Here is a 27,346-nt window from a genome sequence, read left to right as displayed (position 1 = left end):
AATACGAAATACAGAGTGCCTCGTAACAGAGCACTCCGGGCTCCCCGCTCTACTGCCGTGCGATACAGATATCGGGACCAGCCAGTCAGAAACAGGGGGCATCGTGCATGAATAAACATCAGTATACATAGAACAATTTGGGGGCAGAGTTTCTCTTCCGCCCCCCAAATCTCTAATTGGTCGATTTCACTCCTAAGCGAGTCAGAGTCCGTGGGGAGGAGTTGTGTCAGGTGTTCACTCCCCTGGGTGTTTTTACTGGTTGGATTCACTTCTGGTTGGGTCCAATATAGCGAATAAGAGTTCTGGGAAAAAGTATGTTTCTTCTGAACAGAGCGAGAGCTTGGAAGTAAACAAGGCCAGAGTCAATCTTTATCTATGCACCTGTATTCACTCCTTTACTTTCCAAAGGAATATTTCACACAAACTATTCTTTCCTCAAACAATCAAACATTGTACACAGATATATTCGTGCCTGAGATTATATTGGCCCCAGAAAGAACCTTGAAAAGAATATGTGTCTGTGCTGATATCTGGGTCAGTGAGTGTAAGTGAGAAGGTTATATAGGATTACTTGAAAACAGTCCCAAATAACACATGTTTACTTCAAAACAGTTCAAAATAATACATGTTCCTAAACAGTTCAAAACAATACATGTTTACTCTAAACAGTTTAGAACAAACAAATTAACTTTAATCTTTAGTATGTGTGCCGCGAAAAGTGTGCTGTGTGTGAAGAGGAGACGAGAGACGCGTCCTAATTTGTATAGCCCTTATTAAAAACATTCGTTCCTCAAGTTGTAAAAATGTGCTAATAACGTTATTCTGAGAGTTATTTCCATCTGCATTATGAATGCGCATCCAACCCCACGGGACCGCGCCGCCCGGCACGTTCATGTGACGTGTTAAGTACTACATGAGTTTTACCTTTACCCATGGATGCAAACATGGCCGTATCCACCATTGAGGTCACCGAGGTCCGGACCATACTTGCCAACCCTCCCGATTTTCGCGGGAGACTCCCGATTTCATAGCCCTCTCCCGGTTTCCTCCCGGGGTCATATTTCTCCCGCATTTCTCCCGATTTCTGACAAAATCAGATTTACACACGACTGTTTCCCCTCTGACTTTATTACAGCTACACCATTGTTTGGTTTCCATGGTAGCGTGTCTCTTTAGTAGCGTGCGCAACTAGATAGTAACAGAAAAACAGAACAAGAATCGACAACTCGACCCTCTGCTCACTCACTCCTCTCCTGGTCCAGCCCATACATATGCTCCATCAAGAGGATGGTGCTACAGGCCGCAAGGCATTGCACTGAGTCAGAACTACAATAAGCATGTTAATGTTAATCTAACAGCTCCGGCGATCCACTAGCAGCCCCAGGACAGGCAGAGAGAAAGAGAGAGAGAGAGAAAGTGATGGAAGTCGGGGAGGAACTGCAGGTAGGCCTACAGTCACACAAAATAATGTAGGCTTAATAACCCCATCTATTTATCTATCTATCTATTTATCTATCCATCTATGCATCTATCTATCTATATATCTATCTGTCTATAACAATAGTCTTCATTTACAATAGGCATCATTTTAAAACAACATACATCTATTGCAGTTATGATGTCATAATAACATACAATTGTATAAAACACCATTTGCTTACATCTTTGTTCTCTTTTGAGAATCAAACAAAACGGATTTAAATACAAAAAAGAATGCAAACAAGTGAAATGAACTAAATGGCTGAATTGCTTTTGATTCACTGGCAGGAGCGACAAGTGAGAAGGAGCAAAAAGTGAACAACGAGGGAGAGATTGAACAAAGAGAAAGAGTAGAGGACAGAGAGAGTAATGAACAGGAAGAAGACAGAGAGACTAAAGAAGATGGAAGAGAGGGTGCAGGTTATGGAAAGGAGAGAGACATGGAAAAATGAATGTTGACAATGTTTTGTGATCATTTTAGCCTCTTTTGCATGTCCATATCATTAATAATAACAATCAACTGATTATTATGCATTACACTTTCAAAAATAATTTATGCTGCAGCCCACTGACATGGTATGAAATCAATATATTATTCCATTTGTGACCCCCCACAGGACTTAAAAAGCACCTAACTAGGGCGCCCCGGCCCCAAGAGGACGCATAGGCCTACGGCTTAACGCATAGGATTAACGCAAACGCAATCGCAAAAAAGCTTCCGTCCACACGCAATATTCACTGGATAGTGTCTGTCCCATAGACTATATATATAAATGGACGTAGTGTCCATGATGTCACCCATAGGATTCTATGTCGGGACCTGCTGCCTCCGAACTGGAAGTAAACAGAGCTAGCTCAGGCTAAGAAGCTAAGCTAACATGAAATACATGCATACCAAGTTACTCCTAACAGTGTAGTTCCCCTATATAAACATTACATTCATAATCAAATGACACAATCTGCAAGAGAATTAGCTATATTTTGTTATTCTTAATGCTTGTCATTCACACGTTTAGAAAATAAGTACCGATACATAGCAGAACAATTGTGGCGATGTTCCAACCCAGTCTCACGGCATTTCGTGTTCACCAACACGATTTTTAATCTATTGATTCGTGTTCACCAACACGATTTTCCCCTTTTTTTCATGTTGCACAGCACGATTTTAAAAGCAATGTATTTCTATTGGTAGTCTTTCCCCTTTTTTTTCGTGTTGCACAGCACGATTTTAAAAGCAATGTATGTCTATTGGTAGTCTCACGGCATTACGTGTTATAGGAAGACCGGAAGCTGTTTGGTTCATAAAAACATGTTCTTACTCAATATCAAGCCAAGATTATTGCTTTTATTTAAAATCGTATCATTTCGGACCTTTGTTGCCGTCTGTGAGGAAAATAAGTGGGGCTCATTTTTCCTTCTAATTTGTTATTCTTTTCAAAATAACACACTGTTATTTAGTCAACAATAACACAAAATTATCCTTGTTTTTATTTATTTGTTTAATTCTATAATCTCGGGTTTTTTTGCCGTCCTTCAGGAACTGAATTTCAAAATAAAAATAACCGGAAACAGACTTAGGCCTATAAGGGACATTTCGAGCATCATTGAGTTTAGGATGGCCGAAGACACTACACTACCCATAATCCCCAGCTATCGTTTAGGACTACCGTTCCCGTGATTAAACTTGAAGTCGGGATTGGATGTTGGAGTGGCAGTGCGCCAAGGTTACGGAATCGAAACTGGATCGAACGCCACCCCGCACCAACAATTAGAAGTCGCCAGTATTAAACACCAATTATTAACCGATTAAAATGAACCGATTAAACATCTCTCTGACACAGTTTAAACGCATTTCAAGTGGAAGAATTGTTCGTGTCTCCTCTTCGTGTCTCGGGAAGCTGGAAGCTGTATTATTTTTCAAAAAGTAAAAATAAAAAAATATGTTTTTTAACCATAACGGGTACTTTTCACAACATTGAGTCAAACTTATCCTTGTTTTAATCCTTGTTTTATTTATGTTAAATTGTTGTTGTCGGTTAATTTTCCATTTTATTTATTTTGGTTTAAGATATCATTATTTTTTATTTATTATTATCATGTTAGATGTTTAAACTTTTCTGCATTTTATAAGGCAATATATACTTTTTTGTTTTTGTCGGTAGGCTACTTAGGTTATTAAAGAGTTATCATGTGAAAATATAGGAAATGTAATAATATTTTATTGTATAATCGGTACAGGAAATTACATCATTCAGAGCACCACCGGCATTGCGATCCATCCTCTGACAAAGTAAGTTTGGTCACTAAAGTCTGATACATGTTTTGCTTAGATTTAATAATTGGGGCTTTTTTTTAAGCCTTTACTCGCATGGTTCATCATACATACTGAACTGTTTTAAGTCTGAGAAATGCTTAATTACGGCTACATACGTCGGTGTTAAAGTGTGAGTTATACGTTATCTTGATCGCTTTTGTTTTACACATGACAGTACTAACGCTGGCCGACATTTTAATATATGTTTGGGGGGGGGAGGGGCATAGTCCACGTCCATGTGCTTGTTACGCGTATGAAACAGGAAACACGTAAATGAACTCAGTCTGTCTAAAGTAGTTAAACCGTCACAATGTGCATTTAAAAAAGCTAGTTTCACTACATAATTCACTTTTTCTGTTCTCTCCTGCAGCTCCCGTACCCACACCACAAACCCATACACTGATCTACACCATCATAAAACCAACGGCACTTTTAAGAGCCAAACTCAACCTATCTCTCTGTCTATCTACCTACCTTTCTTATAGTTATTGTCTCTATCTTTCTCTATCATTCATTATCTATTTCTTCATCTATCTATCTCAATCTTACAATCTGTCTCTCTATCTCTGTTTGTCTCATACAGCAGCTGTTCCATATCTGTTGTGTCGCAATGGCAACAAAACACAACCCAGACCCCAATAATCCCACATCCAAAGAAGGGAAACGCATGGCTCTTGAGCTGAAGCATGAACACATGCTAGCTGAAGCTACTGTAAGGTTGGTGTTTTAACCCATATGACCTCATTCATTTCCCACTTGAATTTGGCACTATCTGTTATCCAAAAAATGCTGAACAGGCCAAGAGTAACTGGATTTTGGATCAATGTATAGGGCCTTTGCAAAACGGTTCATCATTACAACATGGGCGGCAGAGGCTTACTAAATAAAGCTTGTTCAACTTGTTTTACTTCATTAGTTGTATATGGTAGGAAAAACTTGAAGCAAAAATGTTCTTCAAGTGAATGAATTTACTTTTATTTGTCCACTTTCATATGGTATCAGTTTATCAGCAACATCAACCTTACATGAGTTGTTACTTGGTCACAGAAAGCAGCTGAGGAGAGGAAACGGGCACGCTCTGTAGGAGACACTTTACAGTCCCCTAAAAGGGGCTGTGTAGGATGTGGCAAGCCGAGAGGGAGGGGTGGAGGGCGACGCCAAGGCTCAGCTACAGGTTGAAATCCCAATTATTTTACATTTTTATGAATTTACTAAGTAAATGGTTGGAAAATCGAATTAAAACACAGTAATTGCTTGTTGAGGGTCTACAATAATTCCAATATATAAACGCATAGTGACACTACAGTCGGAGACATTCCCACTGTGGTGTCATAAGAACTATGCTTTATTTAATTTCACAAGCTTTTAAACAATAGGTAGATAATACAAATCATCAGTTATCTGTTGTTAACCCTCCGGTGATGTTTTACAGTCACATCCCCCCCGACTGAGGGCTTCCAGTCTTCCAGTGTGGAGGTTCTGCGTACTGAACCCTCAGCACAACACGAATTTGGTAAATCACAAAAATGGCTTTAAGTTTAAAACTAAAATCAATTTTTAAATAAATTGTGTTAGTGAGAGAAAATAACCTTATACACAACTGACAGTTCAGGACTCGAACGAGGAATGTAATTCAGTAAAGATATTGGCCAGTTCCATACTGAGCAAAGAAATGATCCTTGATTTTTAGTGTTCATCTTAAATATAGTCATTTACAGTTAAAGTTTCCCATTCTGTTCACAGAAAAGAATATGGAGAGACTCTCGGACATTCTTTCCTCATGTCCTCCTCCTGAGCCTCAAAAAAGCTCTGCCTCATCCTGGTCTTTTCGGCAGCAGAAAGCCTCAGAGCGCTGGAAAGAAGCGAGACCACACCACCTACAATGCCTTCTAGAGAAAGAGGCTGTTGGTCACCCCCTGTGTGGCCTCTGCCACGAGCCGGCTGTTATTAGGTGAGATAACATTTACCTTTATTTAAATTACTTTACCTAATTGTAATCTTTCAGTATTAATGCTCAGTGCCCTGCTATTTCAGCTAACATGCATGACTTTTGGGATGTTAGAAAACTGGATACCTAGAGAGTAATTCGAGGATATTAGAATAATTTTGTATTTCCTCCCAAGGTATAGAGAGTGTCTCCCCGAGGAGTGGTTCTGAGGAGACTGTGATGTACTTCATCACAAGAACCAGCCACTCCACAACAGGGACAGTTTAATTAATGGTTTTTTTTAAACCAATTAGTCCAACAACGTGTGTTGTTAGAGTGGAAGGTGGATATGACACCCATGACCAAGGTATGCTCTCTCAAACTTGCATTTTGATGTTCACATGTCTCTTCGGCCAGCATATAATGGTAATTAGTGCTTTTCTTTTTTTTTTGACAGCTTGCATATTGCCAACTGTGAAGGCACCCAACTGCTCCTGTAAAGGCACAAACTTCACTGTGGTACCAGGCAAACCAGTGATTTTAATTACCATCAATGGTAAACAAATATATATATATATATTTGGATTTCTATTGAATTGTTGTTATATGTTTACTGTTGTGGGCTGAGTTATGTGCTTCCACTTGGAGTAAAACCTTCATGTAATATCTGTTCATTTTGACTATTTGTAGATGGAACTGTTGTAAAATCTGTCTTAATTATGTTTATTTACTTGTTCCAATGGCGTTATGACTTGCATCTGCCAATATATGTCTGTCAAACTTGCCAGCAGCAGTGGACCCCCGACTTGAAAGTCCTCCTTAAGAGTGGATACTGGCCAGCTTCGGTCAGTATTTCCACACTTTACACCTTGGACCTCCTGAGCTCCTTTGAAGAGCTCAAGGTCATCTCTCCGGGATTCTCCAGACAGGCCTTTGCAAAGCTGCTGGAGCATCGCACAAAGTGTGGAGGAAGAGTAAGTGTAAATATTCTTTACCATATTATAACATTTCCGTAAATAGACAAAATCGCAGCAATATATGTAATTATCTTCCAGTCTGGACCTGTCAACGGAGATGCACTGCAGCGCAGCTTTCTGGAGTTCTCCTATGCCTCGTATGAGGAAGACCAGCTCTGCTGTGGTACTCCTTTCATCTGCCCTGCCTGCACGCCGGAGATGTTGGCTGTTTCTGCCGATGGAAACAGGAAGCTGTATCGCTTTCGGCTAAGTGGAAGGTGCTGTTTTTACAATGTTGTTATTTACGGTAACTTTTTTGATTACTGTTTATATTTCATGGATAAATTTGCTAATCTTTTTTTCCTTAGTTCTGATGGCAGCGCCTTTTTTAATGGGCTCTTTGTAGCAGAAGACAGCGCGGTGGCTGCATTTGTCGACAAAATACAGAGATCACTGAAAAATGCAAGTTTTTATTCGTCATTTTACCTTATAGGTATATCACAAAAATAGCCATGTATATCCGACCCTGAGTTTCTTAAATTCAGCTACTTCTCCTCACCATCTACTCCAAAATCAGATAATTAGAACAGATGGTGTAGATCGTGATTCCATTGCTTTTAACTGATTTGTCATGATGTAATGTGTATCTTAGACCCAGGGAAGAGGCACATGTGGGGACTCCCAGTGGACAGCAGCGAGGGAGAGGTCAAGGAAGGCTTCAAAGCTGGATGAAGAAGGCATGGAGGTGGCTGTATGTCGCCATGGGTTTCTTTTGAAGGCCTTAAATATGTACAGGGGGGAGATATTCACCTACCCCCTGTATCTTCAAAAGGAACTCATGCCAGCCAAAGCCAAGTTCTTCACCATGGATGTGGCTTGCAAGTACTAGCCGTACATGGAGAAAGCTGCAAGTGTCCTTCCTGCTCTCCAGGAGCTGACCACCATGAAGCCATTCCTCAGTGTAATGCATGCTCGAGCCCATGCTACCAAATGCGAGGTATGTGAAATATCTTTGTATCACGTACATTTATATTTTTTATATTTATAATACTGAAGTAGTAAATATCTAAGCTATACTGTTTAGTATAGTAGTATGTAGCCACTTTGCACAACAATTCCAGCAACCTTTTACCATCAGATTATATGGAGTGGGAAGAACCAGGAGGGAGCAGGGATGACCGCTGGGGAAGAGGTGGAGCAGGTCAACAGCTACCTGTCCCGTTGTGCCCTGACAACAAAATACATGTCCAAAGCAGGTGAGTGGAAGGTTTTGCCCTATTATTGCATACTTTTTTAGATGACACATCATAACCTCATTATTGCTTTCAAAAGCACGACTGGACATGCTCACAGTGCATGCAATGGGATGGAACAGGAAAAAAGGTGACTCCCTTCATCAGGCACTTTCCACAAGATATGTGAAGGTGAGCCTCCTATTAAAGGTGTTGTTGTGTCCTTTGTCATTTGCACATGGCTTGTTGTTAATCATAGCAAGTTTTAATCTTGATAAATGTCCATCGTCTACTGTTTATCAGACTAGTAAGAGGCTCCTGGAAGAGACTGCAAGTCTTGAGGAACTCAAGACGGAGCTACATTGTGTCTCAGATGACATGGTGTCGACGTGGATTTCCGACGTGAAGGAATGGGCATCTGGTAAGCACGACGAGGTAACACCAGCTACATATCATTGTCCATGACTGTTTGAATTTACAGATTTGATCCTAAAGAGCAGCCAATTTCAAGGCAATAAGGCTGATTTTTCATGCCACATAATGGGACCCTCACTGGATTTCAGTAGACAGGGACATAATCTTCAAGCAATAGCAAGCCAACTATGTGTCCATGTTTATCTCTGACATGTTCCAGTTTCCATAGTTGTACCATCAATTTGTGTTAAAAGGTGTTAAATATGTTGCACAACTTTGTTTCTCAAAACCGTTACGTGTTGTGTAACAGTACATTTTACTGCCAATATTATTTCTACAGGAACATCAGAAACATCGGGTACTTCTGAAGACATCCTTCAAACAGCACTGCAGCAAAGCATTGAGGGGCTTTACCTAAGTGTGAGGCAGCGGAAGCAATCCCTTTACCGACAGAATGGTATAACAATATAATGTTTTAGGTTGCAGATTCAACCTACTGAATTATATATATTTTTTGCACTTGCAAATATAGTTTGTCACATATCCCTATCCCACTACTTCATGTCTTTTTCAGACAGCAGCAAGCTCCGCCATCGACTTCGAAGGAAGCTTGCAGACGACAAAAAGCGCCTTAATCAGGAGGTACTGAAGTACAACCAGCTGGTACACGACTCTGCCAGAGGCATAGATGTTGCTGCGGTGGAGCATTCCATCTCTGGAGGGAGCATCATGTCCCCGCTGTGGCCGTGGGAAGTTCATGGCATGGGTCAGTTTTCAGATATTTCATAATAATTAATTTGAAGTTCTGTTATATGAAGGTATACCTTGCTGAGTTATGCACATATCATGTAGAGTGTTAGAACGTTCATTTAGTTTAAGGGTATTGTTAGAAATTAAAATCAATGTTGATATGGCGTAATTTGAATTAAATACACTATTTGATTTAAATCAGTTTTATTCTGAAAAACCGGAAGTTCTCACTATTAGCTTAACACTTTTATTCTGAAAATTCGTCACTTCCGGTTAGCATTTAGCATCTGGCGGAATCATACGATTTCAAACCTTGAACCAAGATTAAATGACATGTGATGTTGTACACTGAGCACACTGGGCTTAGCACTCATTTATTGACGCTGAATAATGTGTAGCAGGGAATGTTTAAATAACCACAGACGCCACAATGATGCAATTTAGCTACAGAAAAAGGCAGGAATTGCATTGGACCCGCCCCCCGACAACGCCGGCCAATAGGAGAAGACCTCAGATGACAACAGGAAGAGCAAGCCAAGAATTGATCTCTTCGACCCCCTGACCTGAACTGACCGGTCGGATGTGGAGAGCGCCTCCACTCGCACATTTCATTTTGTACACCACCGCATATTTTGTGTAATTAAATGCTGTTAACTTTTATAAGCTTCCCTTGACTCTTTTCAGTCTCTCTTGCCTTCAGGGTTCTAGAATTGCTTTCAATTTGGCGTCCCTGGGTGGACCTGAAGCAGGATAGAGCTGAGTAGAGGGGAAGGCTGCAAGCTAACTAGCATCACACCAGGCTGCACAAAGGGAGGACAGGCTACAGACTCACTGCTGGAGTTTTTGTCTGGGCCTAAACGAAAGATGAGACAGTTACCTGTTCAATTCAAAAACTGTATAGTTAAATAACTTACATTAGGTGCAAGCGTTGGTAGTGATCTGTAGATTGATCTGTGGTGATAATGTGGTGATTGCGAGTGGTGTGGAGATTGTATACAGGACTGTCTCAGAAAATTAGAATATTGTGATAAAGTTCTTTATTTTCTGTAATGCAATTAAAAAAACAAAAATGTCATACATTCTGGATTCATTACAAATCAACTGAAATATTGCAAGCCTTTTATTATTTTAATATTGCTGATTATGGCATACAGCTTAAGAAAACTCAAAAATCCTATCTCTAAATATTAGAATATCATGAAAAAGTATACTAGTAGGGTGTTCAACGAATCACTTGAATCGTCTAATTAACTCGAAACACCTGCAAGGGTTTCCTGAGCCTTGAAAAACACTCAGCTTGGTTCAGTAAACTAAATCACAAGTATGGGGAAGACTGCTGATCTGACTGCTGTCCAGAGGACCGTCATTGACACCCTCCATCAGGAGGGTAAGACACAAAAAGAAATTTCTCAAAGAGCAAGCTGTTCACAGAGTGCAGTTTCAAAGCACATCCACAAAAAGTCTGTTGGAAGGGGGAAATGTGGCAGGAAACGCTGCACAACCAAGAGAGATGACCGCAGCCTTAACAGCATTTTGAAGAAGAGTCGCTTCCAGAATTTGGGGGAGCTTCAAAGACAGTGGACTGAAGCTGGAGTCCAGGTATCAAAAGTCACTGTTCACAGACGTGTCCGGGAAATGGGCTACAATAGCCGTATTCCCATGGTCAAGCCACTTCTGAACTCAAGACAACGGAAGAGGCGTCTGACTTGGGCTAAGGAAAAGAAGCACTGGACAGTTGCACAGTGGTCCAAAGTCCTCTTTTCAGACGAAAGCAAGTTTTGTATTTCATTTGGAAGTCAAGGCGCCAGAGTCTGAAGAAAGGCTGGAGAGGAGCAAAATCCAAGTTGCTTGAAATCCAGTGTGAAGTTCCCACAGTCAGCGATGGTTTGGGGAGCCATGTCAGCTGCTGGTGTTGGTCCACTGTGTTTCATCAAGCCCAGAGTAAATGCAGCTGTGTACCAAGAGATTTTAGAGCACTACATGCTTCCGTCTGCTGAAAAGCTCTATGGAGATGAGGAATTCATTTTCCAGCATGATCTGGCACCTGCCCACAGTGCCAAAACCACCAGTAACTGGTGTACTGACCATGGCATTACTGTCCTCGATTGGCCTGCAAATTCCCCTGACCTGAACCCCATAGAGAATATGTGGGGTATTGTGAAGAAGAAGCTGAAAGACACCAGACCCAACAATGCTAATGAGCTAAAGGCCGCTATTGAAGCATCCTGGGCATCCATAACACCTCAGCAATGCCACAGGCTGATTGCCTCCATGCCACGCCGCATTGATGCAGTAATCCGTGCAAAAGGATTCCCAACCAAGTACTGAGTGCATTAATGGACATTTTCAAATGTTTGATTGTGTTTTGCTGTTATAAATCTTTTTTTTTTACTTGGTCTGAGGAACTATTCTAATTTTTTGAGATAGGATTTTTGAGTTTTCTTAAGCTGTATGCCATAATCAGCAATATTAAAATAATAAAAGGCTTGCAATATTTCAGTTGATTTGTAATGAATCCAGAATGTATGACATTTTTGTTTTTTTAATTGCATTACAGAAAATAAAGAACTTTATCACAATATTCTAATTTTCTGAGACAGTCCTGTATAGTGTTTCTATTCATCTCTGTTGTATCTTCGGCGCCGCCCGATTAATGTGAATATTACATAGTATTAAGACCTTCTGGGGAGGTACCAGACTTGATCTGGTTTACACTGGACTGGGTCCATTCATGTTAGTCTATATGTTTGATGTGTTAAACCGGCGTAGTCTGGTTTAATAAAGTATATTGTGTGGAGTTTTTAAGCCGAAAAGTATATTTTTGTGCGATGTTCTAAGCTGAAACGATTGTGTACAAGATTGGTATGAGATCAGCTTTTAAGGTCAGCATCGAAAGAATTTAGAGCTAAGATAAATGAAGATTGTGTTGTTTTGTATTGTCAAGCAGTGTGGTTTTAATCTGCACATGTTGAGTGTTCCCCTTCCCCCAGTCACATGAGGTTTATGCTATACTGCTAAGCTAGTTAGCTAGCCAGTTGGCATTACTAGATGATGAAGTAGTTTGAGTGAAGATACAACTGGTAATTACTGATTAAATACACAGGGATGGTGTAGATGAACGTTGAGAGTAGATTGAGTTGTTTTGTTTTTCATGCTTTTCAAAGAAAGTCATTTGAACTTTATTATTTTGGGGAAATTAAACAGGAAGTAGGTTTATGAACCGGAAGTACTAGTTGATACATTTGAGAGGAGTTCAAAAATAAAACCGCTCCCCTAGCGGACATAATAAGTATTACAGTTAATACATTCTTCACCACACAGATAAAGATTACAGGTGGTTTCAATGAATTGAAGTATTGTAGTTGACTCATTTTATGACATGTGCATAATTTCATAAACTTGAGTATACACTGTACACGGTTTATTTGGATTTGCACCATATTCCTATTTTCATATTACTAAGTCAACTCCTGTTCATTTTTATTTCTTTATTCAGATTTTAAAATTTGCATAATTTCAAAATGTTAATTTAATTTGTCTAATTTTGATTTTGATTTTCCAACATTTTAATTTATTTGAAAAAAAAAAAAAAACAACAACCAGATTTTAAAGTTAAGTCCAGGTGACATAGGATATCTTTATAAAGAATACAAAGGTACTATTCAGAGGATTAGTTTTTCATCTTTGATAACTTAATAATATTATCCAAGTACTTAAACATGTCGCCAAAAGACACCAAGTTGAGACCAGTCGCAGAGCCAGGCTCAACTGCAGATATCAAGGAAAGGGTAAAAATCAGATCAGATGCTTTAACAGTTTCAAGTAAAAGACAGAGGATATGGAACCAAATGGAGAAACTGTTAGAACAGTGGCAAACAAGAGGATTGATTCCAGCAGATGATCAGCCTGGACCAACGGAAGCCCATAGAAAAGCTGTAGTTGAACATGAGAATGCTGAATACCTACAACAGGAAAAAGCATGGATCAAAGCCGGACAACCCTCTTGGTATGGACCTGTAAACATTGCTATGAACAGAGCTGAAAAAAGAAAAGCTATGGTTGCAAGTCTGGTATTCCATCTGGAAGATGCCAGCCAAGGATTGACAAACAGCTTACATGTGGTAGAACTCAGCAGAAGAATGGAAGAGAAGACCAACAGAAGAATGGAAGAACTCAGCAGAATAATGGAAAAGGAACTTGGGAGAAGAATGGAAGAGGAGACCAACAGAAGAATGGAAGAGGAGACCAACAGAAGAATGGAAGAACTCAGCAGAAGAATGGAAGCAGAACTCTGCAGAAGAGGGGAAGAATCCAACAGAAGAATGGAAGAACTCGGCAGAAGAATGGAAGCAAAACTCTGCAGAAGAGAGGAAGAATCCAACAGAAGAATGGAAGCAGAACTCTACAGAAGAGAGGAAGAATCCAACAGAAGAATGGAAGCAGAACTCTGCAGAAGAGAGGAAGAGCAGCTCAACAGAGGAATGGAAGAGAGACGAAAAGCAGATGAAGCACATAATGACATTATTGCCGAAAGACAAAGGGAGGAAGATAAATACCAACAACTTCTGGTGGAAAGACGACAAGAAGATGTAAGATTTCAGGACATGAAGGCAGATAGACAACAGAGAGAAAGGAGAGAACAAGAAGAATGAAGAACTCAAAGAAAACGCAGAACAAACTACTCTCCTGACTATTCCGAAGGACAGGGAGGTGAAGATGACGACGGCGGTACACAGTCTGAAACCAGTAGACACTCCCCATACCATGAACAGCCACAGCAACAACGCGGTTTTGCATCTCCTCCTGAGAATAATAGTAGCAACGAAAATGAGCAACATTACCCTGGGACATGCCCCAAAACGAGAAGAACCAAGAAAACTAAAAGATCCAAGACCGGTGCACATACCTCCATTCCATTGATAGCGGCTGGAAGAGGAGGATTTCAATACCAACCATGGATTCACAGGGACATGGAAGCATTAGTGGCAAAACTACCTCCACTCACGAAAGGAGGTCAGAAGTGGGTGACTGATCTGGAGAGATACACAGCCCAAGACCACCTGTGCTTGGGAGACATGAGGGCCCTGCTCGGACGGATTGAAGGACGACTGGAAGCAAGAGCAGTAGATTCCGAGGCCAATTGCACGCACGACCCAGATGACACTTCATTCAACTACATTGGGCTGCTATTCGTCACATCTACCCGACAACACGCAGTTTACATGCCCTCACCGGCCTGAGGAAAGGCACGGAGGAAAACATGCATGCCTTCCTGAAGAGATGTGAAGGAGTGTGGGAGGACTGTACTGGAGAACGACATGACGTTTCGCCGGCTGTCACAATGCTGTGGAAGGACGCGGTCATTAAAACCCTTCCCCAATAAGTGCCGGCACGCCTTAGAGATGTGGTGGGGTTAGAAGCTAAAATCCCAGAAGAATGGAGACTACATCTCATTCACCATGACATCAAATACCAGGAAATAACAAAGGAAGATGATGAAGAAACAAAGAAACTGGAAAAAATACTTTTGAAGATGCAGGTGGCTGAGAAAGATACTGAAGCTAATCAGATGGCCATACTAGCAGAGAAGGCAGGGTGGATACCTCCAACAGTTCAAACTCAGGAAGAACCAGAGAATCAAACGCAGAACCAACAAAGCGGAGGAGGAAGTGTATGTCCACAAAACCAAGTTCAGCAGATACCTGTGTATCTTCCTACGCAAGTACAGCCACAAGCACAGCAGTATCTTCAACAGCAGACACCTGTATATCTTCCTACGCAAGTACAGCCACAAGCACCACAGTATCTTCCCACACAATTCCAGCAACAGCAAATACCTGTGTATCTTCCTACACAAGCACAGTTATACACTCCCATACAGCATCAACAAAAGGGACAATGGAGAGGAAAGCAACGCTCAAGAGGAAGAAGAGATAGCGGCTGCTTCATATGTGGTGATTGTAGACATTGGCCAGAGATTGCCCCACTCAGCAATATCCACCACAAGGTATCACCTCACAATACAGAGGAGAACCAGTGTTAGATATGAGAAAAATTGAGGCGGAAGCATATGCCAGGGCCATGACGAATATTTCTGTTGGACCAGGGGATTGGGTAAATGTAAAAATCCACAAGATGAACTTGTTGCGACCTGTATGGAGTGGACCGTGGGAAGTTGGAGAACGCACTGCAGATGCACTCCGGATCAAAGTTAAAAAAGGAACATGTTGGCACCCACTTACACAGTGTGTAGCCGCACCGCCACATTTCCAGAAACGCCATGGCAGTTAGAACTGATTTTGGAAAACTGGTTCAAAACAATAAGGAATCGAACATTTTTACAACGACATCACCAGGAGATGAGTAAACTCAAGAATCCGTAGAGTGTAAATACATAGAGAAAAACACATTTTTATACTCGAACTGTTTGCACATCATAGACAAGGGATTTAGACAATATAAATAAATGTTCACTAAAAGTAATAAGTATAATGGAAAGTAGACATAGGCCTACACTTGAGTCAAATTTCATTACTGTAATCTGATTAGTGTGCTCTGCAGGGTTACTATTGTTCTAAGTAACAGTGGGATTTAAAATATTGGAGAAAATATGGAGATGTTCTTTCTTAGTGTGTGAAATATGTGATGCTTGAAACAGGTGTTTCAATTTATAGGAGAAAATGGTTTCCTGAAAGAGTCAGGTTGGGTAAATATGTAGCAATGGATGAAACAATTTTTAGAGGGAGTATTTGTAATATCATTAGTAGACATTCATTGTGTTGTTTAGATGGCATTTAACAACTAAGACGGATAGTATGATTAGAAAGGGACAGAGTGGAAAGGGTTCGATTTATTTAACCTCAGTGTGCTAGATTTCTTATAGATAATGCGTCCCGAGACCTGGACTCCCCCTCTGAGTCAGAAAGGCTACGACCCCGTCCCGCCAAGCAGACAAAAGACCTAACCCAACAGGAGACTCCTCCTTCTCCATCAAACAGAAAGAGAACCAGAGCTGAAACAACAACAACAGAACTGCAGCCAGAACTATCTCCACCTGAGGCATACAGAGATGCTCTCATCAGTCCCTCAGACCGGGCATGAAGTTCCAAGCTGAGCCACGAGATTTGGCAAGAGCAAAGTGTGAAACTTGAGAGCAGAATCCGCCCTCCATATAAACAGCGAAGAGACTGTAAAGGAGGAGATGACATATAAAAAGCAGTGCAAGAACAGTGGCATGATGTGGGCTGCAGATGTAACTGGGCCAAAGGCTGCCTAAAAGAGTTACAGCGGATGGATTCAAGAGCTGATGGACTGAAGAGAAGACAGAATCAGAGGAGTTGGCATGGTCGATTAGAAGTGAGGAGGCCGGGGTCACGGCTTGAGACAACCAGAGGAGGAGAAAAGGAGAACGGGAATGAGTGAGTTTACACATAAACACACTTATTCACAAACGCACATAAAAGAGACCACATTTAAATAACTTGAATTGACTTGATAAATACGTAAAGACAAACAGATTTATTAACCATGAATTAATCAATTTGTAAATTAAAAATAGCAGTAAAGAGGAAACTATTAAAGTAAAATGAGAAAATCACACTGAGGGAGACATGATGGAAATATTCACTCCACTTTAAGCAGTGGGTGTTGTGGAGTACAGAGTAGAACCATATGCTTCAATCTTTTCATCATGTTAACAAATTATTCTTTTAGAGATTTTTATTCACGTGTGATCTCATTTGTTACAATATTGATCACCATTAAAAGGATAGTTTTAGGAACCACTCTATACGACACATCTGTATTTGTATGGATCATGTTAAAGGAAGAGCTCGTGCCAAGCCAAATATAGTATTCCAATCTGAAATGTTGATTTCACCATTGTAGCATACTTATTACCATAGGAGGGCTTTCAGATGGAAATATGAAATGACTTCTGTTTTAAAATCCTTGATAAAGGAGGGAGTAATTGTTACATGTTCGGACACCCAAGGTTCCACACACTGCTAAAGAGTTTAACGTTGTTTTTTAAGTGGACCAGAATTGAAGATAGATGAGCTATGAAATACATAGCAGAGCTACACAGATCCTAGTAATGGTTTGACTCAAGATAATAGTTATGTACACAAGTTTCTGAATTAGATCTATTAGACATTGTAATACTAATTAGGTGTAAATGAATTGCAGTAGTAGTACTACTATAAGGAAGTGAGTTTTGTACCAAGTTTCAGGAAAGATGGGAGGCAGAAGTCCAAAAGAAAAGTTAGAACTATCTTGAAAATCATAGTTGAAATCGTGAATGAATAAGGAATGGCGCTCCACATATGACATATTTTTGTAGATAAAGGGAACCCGCCTATGCTGAAATACCTCTGAAAAGACTCTGCAGAGCACGACATGGCCAAAAGACCGAGACCAAATTACCTTTGACCCTGACTGACAGTGTGACAAAAGCACTGTCAATGACTGACCCTGGGGTGTACCTGACCAAACCTGACTTGACAACCAGATAGTGTGAGTGTGAATGAATGCCGGCATGTGATCAGTGTAACTGCATGATTCTAAAACAATAACTAACCAAGCATGTTTTTGGACTAACATATTATTTTGGAGCTCCAAGGGAAACGAGAAGTTTCCTAAAAATTCCATAAAAAGGGGAAACCGGACATGTGACCCGTTTCTAATCTACTTGATGATATTTTATTCCCACAGGAGTTGGCGGTTTGCAAATGTAAAACTCAATCTAAAATCTGAAGATTCTGTTTCTTTTGGGCCTGAAAGACGGAGAGAAACACTTATTTTCACTGAAGTGTTTACTGTGGAAATAATAATAATGGATCTAAAATTGTAAACAATGTTCGTTATGTCCCTAACCAATATTTACCTGAAAGTGTTTTCCCCCTCCCCATTACAGGATTTTGTTACACATGAGTTCATGTGTAAATAGGGGGGAGTGTGTATAATGTATAATGTCAACATGTAAATGTAAAATTCACAATTTAAAATGTTTCTTTAAGGATTGAAAGAAACTTTCCGCCTCAACCCAGATGTTCAAACTGAGCATTGAAGATAGTTTTAGGATTAACCTGCTCCATATCTAGGGATAATATACTGTTTGGTGAATGTTGACATGTTTCTAATATTGATTGAGTTATAACCGGTAACACAGATGCAGAATCAGTGGCCAAGGGGCTACTGTGAGAGATGTAATTCCAGAATGGAATACCGAAAAAGTTGACCTGTGATAATGAAACAATTTTGTAATATTTCAACAGATATTAAAGTACCTGAGGTTTGAAATGTAGAAAGAACATATTACAGTTAAGCTGAAACATAGTAATGTAATGAGACAGAATTTAATTTTGACAACATCTTGTAACTAGCCTGGTAAAAGAAGTAAAGGCCGTAGACTTTATTGTTTAGGTTATTATTATCATTATGGGGATATACATTTCATTTAAATTCATAATAGAAAGACATTTGATGACAGTATGTTGGATTTCTGTATTCATTTTTCAGCTAGATAATAGATAGGTAGAAGCAGTATTGCCAGGTGCAATCGATGGGATTTTTGCACACGATCCAAGCAGAGAATGACGTACCTTACAGGACAGACACACTCAGGAAATCATTCACTTTGACATCATCATGACTTTAGTTGTTTTTGAATCATAATGAAATTGTATTACATAACGTTAGTGTGTTTTTACCACAAACAGGAATAGTTAATTGTTATATTAGATTTGAGAAAGATTACAAGGATTTTATTTAGTTCACCAAGAAGATGTTTTTTGTTTGTAACATATGCCAAGTAGTAAGATTCAAATATCAGCAGGTTCTGAATTATTATTCCTCTGTCCCAGAACCAACAAGAATGTGGATGGAGAGAACTATATCTACTGGAGCCAGCAGAGATTCGTAAATTGCACCAGAGACACAGTAAAAGGATGACACAAACAGTTAGATAAAAACAGACCGATAGAATGGCGCTAGACTTGTTTAAATAAAGAGTAATATTTAGCTATTTTTAGATAGTTTAATCCTTCTTATACTTTGTAAAGGAACAAGTGCCTTTACACCAGATACAGTATGAAGATGATTTATGATGTGAAAGGAGGGCGTTAGACATTTTCCATACCAAGCTAATTGCTGCTATTTTGCGAAGTGACATTAAAGGTTTAAGATAGAAGTTATGCACAAATGAAAAACTTTATATTTATGATGAATATGTATTCTTATTTGTATTTTTGACTTTTATGAGTTATGTACCATGCAATGTTCGGATGAAGAACGCATTGATTTCAATATTATTTACATACCTTAAATGGTATGTAAGGAGGGATTGTTAGAAATTAAAATCAATGTTGATATGGCGTAATTTGAATTAAATACACTATTTGATTTAAATCAGTTTTATTCTGAAAAACCGGAAGTTCTCACTATTAGCTTAACACTTTTATTCTGAAAATTCGTCACTTCCGGTTAGCATTTAGCATCTGGCGGAATCATACGATTTCAAACCTTGAACCAAGATTAAATGACATGTGATGTTGTACACTGAGCACACTGGGCTTAGCACTCATTTATTGACGCTGAATAATGTGTAGCAGGGAATGTTTAAATAACCACAGACGCCAGAATGATGCAATTTAGCTACAGAAAAAGGCAGGAATTGCATTGGACCCGCCCCCCGACAACGCCGGCCAATAGGAGAAGACCTCAGATGACAACAGGAAGAGCAAGCCAAGAATTGATCTCTTCGACCCCCTGACCTGAACTGACCGGTCGGATGTGGAGAGCGCCTCCACTCGCACATTTCATTTTGTACACCACCGCATATTTTGTGTAATTAAATGCTGTTAACTTTTATAAGCTTCCCTTGACTCTTTTCAGTCTTCCTTGCCTTCAGGGTTCTAGAATTGCTTTCAGTATATCTTAAGTTTTCTTATTGTGTATACATTTGATTATTTTGAAAGTAGATGTTTGGAGTTTTAAACATATTGTTATGCTATAATGAAAATGTGATTCATGTATATACATAACTGTGATTGGATTTTAGCTAACTTTACAGCCAAGAAAAATATACTTGATCAAGTCATGCTTACACGGAGACTGCAAGAGGAGAAAGGCATCCTATTGTGGGAGATGGCGCAGCATTGCACATGGTTGCAGAACATGGCAGTTGCTCTAAAAAATAAGGTGGCTGAGGAAGGTAAGTTGAAAGCAAAACTTAACCTACTTTGTAAAGTATGAGTTTTAAAGGAAAAAAAGTCAGCCCAAATCATTCTTGGTCACAGAAATTGGATGGAGTATAATGGCCTTTGCCCATTCGACCCGGCCATTTTACATAATGAAGTCCCTTGAAAGTGACAATCATCTTTATATGTACATGGGAGAGAATATACTCCATTGAAGTGCTCTGGCCTCGTGAAGCAATCTTACTTCATACAGGGTTCCCGCAGGGTCTTAAAAAGTCTTACATTTGATAATCTGAATTTATGTCCTTAAAAAGGTCTTAAATATGACAAAAAAAATAAGAAAGGTCTTAAATATGATTTAGAAGGTCTTTAAAAATGATCGGATTTGAAAGGTACTTCTGTGTTGCGATAAATGTGTCTAAATGTGTTTTGGGGGAAATGTCCGGGCTGCAAAGTAACCAGTACGGTAATAGCCTTTCAGTTCCCCCCAACAATTTGTATTGAATTAAATCAACATGGAACCAGTAATCACTAAATTTGTTTCCCCCGGCCCCTTATTGGAGAACACCCAGCTAGCAACCAAGCTTCAGCTAGCGGCAGTCAGAAACTCATGTATCTTCGAATCTACTTACAAATGAATATGGGGAAGTGTAAGTTCAACCATATTTGGTTGGAAAACATCTAATTTAGTGCTTGGTTGAAACCAGTGGAGGGAACGTGTTTGAAGCCCGCTGCACCTTTTGCAAAAGAAAGCAGCGTTTTTTTTGCTAATGTAGCGTTAGCTAGTGGAGCGTTAGCTAGTGCAGCAGCTCCCGGGTTATGGCTAGAAAGGATCCGTCTAATGTAAATATGACGTCACGTTCTCGTTCTAACTCTCGTTGTAATCGGAGCGGCTCGGCTGTAATCGGAAAGGGTCGGGGTGGGCGGGACGCGGGAAGATCGAGAAGAGACGTCGTTCTAACTCTCGTTGTAATCAGAGCAGTGGTAACCACTCAAAGTCCTCAAGAGATAGGAAACGACAGCAGTGTGGGACCTTATTGCGGGAAATTACTGAGCACACATACCACCTACAGGATGAGACGTTCATGTGTACAGTGATATCAAGACTAAATTATCTTTTGGAGGACGTAAAGCAACACACCCCACATGACAGTAGTCTTCCTCTCACCTTCACGCCCCCCAAACACAAAAGGCAGAAGAGGACCATAACACCTCTCAGTACCAGCCATCGTAGACACCCTTTTTCAGGCCGGGTGGGTCATAAAGCTGAGGTCATGAGATCCAACTACAGAGTGGACAGCTTGAACAAGATTTTAAAAGCTAAGTCCCCAGAGTCTAATGCGGGAGGAGCAGGCAGGGGTACGAAGAGGAGGATAGATGCTTTAGGTAAGAACAAAGTATATTTACTTTTGCCATCTCCTCTATATTCACAAAACACAGCCAATCATCCATTCCAATCCTATGTGACATGGCACAGTTCATTTCACTCCAATAGAAATTGGTATAAAAGAGACCATTAGTCTTCTCATTGTGCTTATTGCTGTGGATACTGTAGGTGTTAACTATTGTTGTTGTAGTGTATCATATCAAAAGTTGTTTTCATCCAAGGCACCACCGCCAGGTGAATGTTGGAAGCTTGGAGATGAATGGAGCTGTAAAGAGGCGGTAAGTAAAACAACGTTTTTAATCCATTGCATGTGATTGATGTAGTTATAAAAAGTATATCATAAGCTGTCATTACAGTCTAAATATCTAACAGCAAAAGGAGGAGAGTCTGAGGAGGAGAGGAGATGAGGAAAACAGTGGAGAGGAGACAGCAAAAGGAGGAGAGGAGATGAGGAGAACAGAGGAGAGGAGACAGCAAAAGGAGGAGAGTCTGAGGAGGAGAGGAGATGAGGAGAACAGAGGAGAGGAGACAGCAAAAGGAGGAGAGTCTGAGGAGGAGAGGAGATGAGGAAAACAGAGGAGAGGAGACAGCAAAAGGAGGAGAGTATGAGGAGAGGAGAACAGGAGAGGAGAGGATACAGCAAAAGGAGGATAGTCTGAGGAGAAGATGAGGAGAGGAGAACAGAGGAAACAGGGAAAGCAGAGTAAAGAGCAGAGTTGAAAGAGAAGTTGAAAGCAGAGCAAACAGTAGCAGGAGAAGTAGAGCAAATGTAAAAGTAACTTTGAAAAGTATCAGCAAGAAGATCAGAGTTGCATAATGTTATTTTGTTTTATTCGTTACTGTTATATTTATGTTGTATGTTAATTTTTGTACATAGGATAATAAAGATGATCTTAACCTTGAACTCGATTCATGACCTCATTTCATTATTAAAACCTTAATATCAAATTACAGACTGGATTCAAATTAGGATCTCCAAATGTGTTGATGTAATGTTTGTGATAAACTGAAGGATAAAGTGTTCCTTTATGCGTTGAGAAAATTCTCCTCCCTCTTAAGCCAATTAAGGTGTTTAAAAAGCCTCTTGGATCAGCTGGAAAATGCATCATCACAAAGCTGAAAACAGCTGTTTCACTTTACTTTTGAAAGATACGACAGAGACAAAGCTACACATATATGATGATATAGAATATGATGCATTGCTGCAGATTAAACTACCCAACGGGATATAAAAGAGGCAAACACATCTACAGCAGTAACATGCAACATACATTTTATTGCACCAGGAGCTATCTTGGGACTTTTACTGCAACAACGTTGACTTGCCTGTGAATACAAAATAAACCATAGTGTTGCTGATCTACAGTGTTGTCATTCTTCTTTCAACAGCAAGACCGCTAACAAGTATTTACATACCTAATATAGTTTAGTTTCTCGCCATCCCAAACGTAAACATTCAGCCACGTGACTGCGCTTCCGAGCCGCTCCGATTATAAACGAGCCGCTCCGATTACAACGAGAGTTAGAACGAGAACGTGACGTCATATTTACATTAGACGGATCCTTTCTAGCCATAACCCAGCTCCCGCAACAAGACCGGGGGACCTCCGGGCGACGTTTGGGTCTACGTCAACCCTAAAAGTGGAGGTGCTGTAGACGCTAAATACCGTAGTTAAACACCTATCATACAACAGCAACGATGAAAGATTGAAGCCAAGGCAGCAGAGCTCTGAATATAGCTCTTGTTACTCTCTCTCTCTCACACACACACACACACACACACACACACACACACACACACACACACACACACACACACACACACACACACACACGCACGCACGCACGCACGCACGCACGCACACACACACACACACACACACACACACACACTAGGGCTGCTCGATTATGGCAATAATCACGATTATGCTGCGTCAATCATTAATATCATGATTATTAAATACGATTATTCATTGACTTTGAAAACATCCATTTATTGAACTTTAAAACAAATAATAATTTGAACAGTATCTTTTTAACTGTTGATTACCCTGAACGTATAATTGAACTGAAAAACCAATACAAAAATTTATTAAATAAATGATACATTTAAATAAATATTATCAAAATAATAAATACCAATAAACAAGATCAACAAATATTTTGTAGCGCACTTCCACAAGCTACTTAACATATATAAATATGATAAATAAATTAGACTAAAATTAATTAGATCAAATATTTTTGTCGTGCACTGTCACAACCTAGCAAAGCTAAATAATCGGTTTTTTTTCGATTATGTTGTTTTCGTAATTGTGGCAGGGCCAACATCGTAATTGCAATCAAAATACGATTAATTGCACATTCCTAACACACACACACACACACACTCAAGCAGACACACACACACTACACACACACACACACTAGGGCTCTGCATCTTCACTGGTCTCACGATTCGATTACGATTATCCTGTCAACGATTCGATTCAATTCGATATCCCGATGCATCACGATTCATACCAATGCGTTGCATCCTCAATTTTCTATATTACTGCACATGGCTTATTTTTCATCAATGCATACATGCAGTAAATACATAATGAACTCTCTTTTTATTATTTAGAAAGTGCTTCAGAAATCAATAACATAAATGTCTTGACATTAATTTATAAACCAAAGTAAATGAATTGTATAGGTCTAGCCTCCCTATCTGTGTGTGAACTTGTTCCATCCTCAAAAACTAAAAACTAATGCTTCTGCAGTCTAGCTGCAGCTTCTAGCAACGGTCTTCTGTTAACAAACTTTACACACGTATTGTATATATCGTCTGAAAATTGCTAAAGGAGATTAATACTCTGCAATCCAAGACTTAATTAAATCCACCAAAAACCTGACATGATTGTAACGCGATTATTTTTGAAAAACATAAATCCCTGTGTCTCTGAGCCGTAGCGACACGGAGTGATTCAGAGCGAGTCCTTCTGCTGTTGGTTCTGGACTGGTGTTCTTGTGTTGGTGGATAAAGCAGACTGCTCCGTGTTTGATGTTGCTGTGCCGCTGTGCCGCTGTCACGTCTGTTCCCTGGTCTCTGCGTCACCGACCGATTTTATATTAAAGTGACAGAAAAAAAAACGTTATAGTAAAGCCGCGGCCGGAAAATCAGGAAGCAACGTTACTACGCTATAATCGATTATCTTCCGTCACTGCATCAATACCGAATCGTCCACGTCCGCATCGCAATGCATCGTAGAAACGATTATTTTCAACACCCCTAACACATACACACACATACACACTTTTTGTCTAACACGCTAAGACAGTTCTGTACTGTTATGTTCAGTCATTGTTCTTATGTTGAACATGAATACATTTACTTTAAAAAAAATTATGGGACATATTTCTTCTTTCATAGCAATTTTTCTTCATACTTTATTGCCGTGAAATAGGTCTTAGATTCTATTCAAAGTGGTCTTAAAAAGGTCTTAAAAAGTCTTAAATTTGAGTCGGCGAAACCTGCAGGAACCCTGTTTATAGTATGTCCAAATAAGGATTTGGGTGCACCCTAAGAAGGAAGCGTGCTGAGGCGTTGGAGAGGTTGCAGGTGGTACTGCAGCAGTACAAGACTGCTTTAGGTCCTGATGCTTGTTTCCTTCAACATGAAGAGGAAAGTCAAAGTGGCCAGTGAAGATGAAGAAGGAAACATAATTTAGGTAATTTACTTATGAATTAATGTACAGTATCTTTGTTGATTTAGCCTCAACCTAGACATGTTGCTGTTACTTTTGTATTCATTAATGCTAAACATACATTGTGTATTCAAAAACCTCAAATTTGGTTTCTGATCTGCCCCTCTTTTTTGTTTCTCTGTATTTCCCCAGATTGCTGCTGCTCTCAAACACGAATATCCGCCAAGAGTTGATGTGCTATCAGAAATGTAAATACTTTACTGACTTTATATTTAGAGATTGTATTCATACTCCTCAATTGAAGATCACCCTTGAATATGTTGACCATATGACTTTTCCCTATGCCGCAGCATCAGGCCAAACATTTCACTTGTACACAACTTAAATTGTATTGAAGAAAATGCTTAGCGTCCCTGGAATGCATCCTGAGCAATGAACCATTCACTTTTGATCCTTTTTGAAACACTAGAATGTAAATTCCTAAATCTCCAAGTATATCTTGCTGGTTACAACTTGGTGAGCACATCATTGTCCAAGAGCAGGAGGTCTTTCCCTTTTTTCCCTGAACGGGATGCCTATGCATTATTATTTTCGATCTCTTATAGGATTTACCTGTCATTAACTTTATATGACTGCACCTGTTACACCGCAGCCCAATAACAACTTTCCTCTAATTGTTCATTTTTGTTTCTTTTGCGTTACTTGCTTTAATTGCTTTGTCAGTTATATTTCCTTTTTGGTCTCCAGCTATTAACCTGATTGATTGAAGTACTTCAATCAACATGTACAATGCACAGTCTTTTAGGATGTATAATTAGGGACATTGAGATAAACAACAAATAGTTTATTTGGTGAATCACCTCATTGTTGTTCTCAAAACCAAATAATACATTGTTATAAATTGTTATATTTGATTTACACATAGAACAACACAACACATAAGTATCCTTGTGTGTATTTATTTGTTTGATTAATAAACACAAGTTGGAGTCCGTCAGGACCGAGGGTCGGAGCAGCTCATTTGCTTTAGAGAATTTTACACCCGGAAGTAAGTATTCTCTCCGCTTCGCTTGACAAACCCAGCGCCATATAGATAGAACAGTCTATAACAGATAACAGATAACAGATAGACAGTCTATACGGCGCTGGACAAACCCATCCATGGACAAACCCCGTGATAGTCCTCAAGCTCTGATTGGATGTTTGAGTGTGCGCCGAGGGTTACGCCGAGCGTCGAACAGCACTTTGAAATGGGATGGAACCACGGCACTCTGTCCAAAATTGGATTTGAACGGGTCCACCCCCTCCCCCACCCCGTCCCCAGAACTACAAATGTAGTAACTGTGTAGTAACTACACACTATTGTGTGTTTCGCAACATGTTCTATGGCACCTCTCTGCTGGGTATTGTAGTTTTAAAAGACGTTTTCATATTTGCCATAATAAGAAGTTGCCAGTATTAAACTGTGTACATCCCGTCCCTGGAGGTTTAGGGGATAGGAAACACTCACATTTAAAACATATAATTAATAAATGGGGGGAAATTGCTTGTGCCCATAATGGGCAGCATTAATATATTAATATATTAATGCTGCCCATTATGGCCAGCGTTAATAAATAATAAAATAATAAATATAATATATATAATATAATATAAATAATATATATATATATATATAATATAAATAATAAAGCCAGGTGTCCAGGTGGGGGGGGGGGGGGTATCTGTCTGTCCAGCTGCAGGTGGAGAGGATGGGTGGCGTTACCCATGATGGAACCAAAATAAGGTTTGTTGGCTTACACGCCTTTCATCGTAGTGGAAAATGTTGTCATATTCAATATGTTTGGATAGTTTCACCATTGAAATGCGTTTGATAACACTGGGTGCTCTAGTGCCAAAGTTGTGGCCCTAAAAAAATATCAACTATTCATTTGTATAGCATCCAGAGCTTTCACATTGTAGGGAATGTTTTTTGATTTAAAATATCATCAATGTCATAA

The 27,346-nt window shown here is 39.7% G+C and overlaps 2 protein-coding genes across 2 annotated transcripts; both read left to right on the top strand.

Annotated features, from left to right (window-relative positions):
* Positions 1-6,000: 6,000 nt before the first annotated feature.
* On the top strand, positions 6,001-7,565 carry LOC307044594 (uncharacterized protein; the record flags this gene model as incomplete). Its single annotated transcript, XM_079689905.1, has 6 exons — positions 6,001-6,087; positions 6,178-6,276; positions 6,509-6,694; positions 6,776-6,954; positions 7,045-7,138; positions 7,329-7,565. The coding sequence occupies exons 2-6, from the start codon at positions 6,274-6,276 to the stop codon at positions 7,563-7,565; spliced, it is 699 nt and encodes a 232-aa protein (XP_079546031.1). The 5' UTR covers positions 6,001-6,087; positions 6,178-6,273.
* Positions 7,548-15,131, top strand: LOC307044593 (uncharacterized protein; the record flags this gene model as incomplete). The annotated part of the gene is made up of 7 exons (XM_079689904.1): positions 7,548-7,673; positions 7,815-7,932; positions 8,009-8,100; positions 8,212-8,329; positions 8,663-8,779; positions 8,897-9,075; positions 14,658-15,131. The coding sequence occupies exons 1-7, from the start codon at positions 7,572-7,574 to the stop codon at positions 15,129-15,131; spliced, it is 1,200 nt and encodes a 399-aa protein (XP_079546030.1). The 5' UTR covers positions 7,548-7,571.
* Between the last annotated feature and the right edge of the window lie 12,215 nt (positions 15,132-27,346).

The sequence above is a fragment of the Notothenia rossii genome (genome assembly GCF_949606895.1).
Source record: "Notothenia rossii genome assembly, chromosome: 6".
Classification (NCBI taxonomy): domain Eukaryota; kingdom Metazoa; phylum Chordata; class Actinopteri; order Perciformes; family Nototheniidae; genus Notothenia; species Notothenia rossii.
The sequence above is the reverse complement of the archived record's forward strand: the minus strand, read 5'-3'. Positions and strand labels throughout refer to the sequence as shown.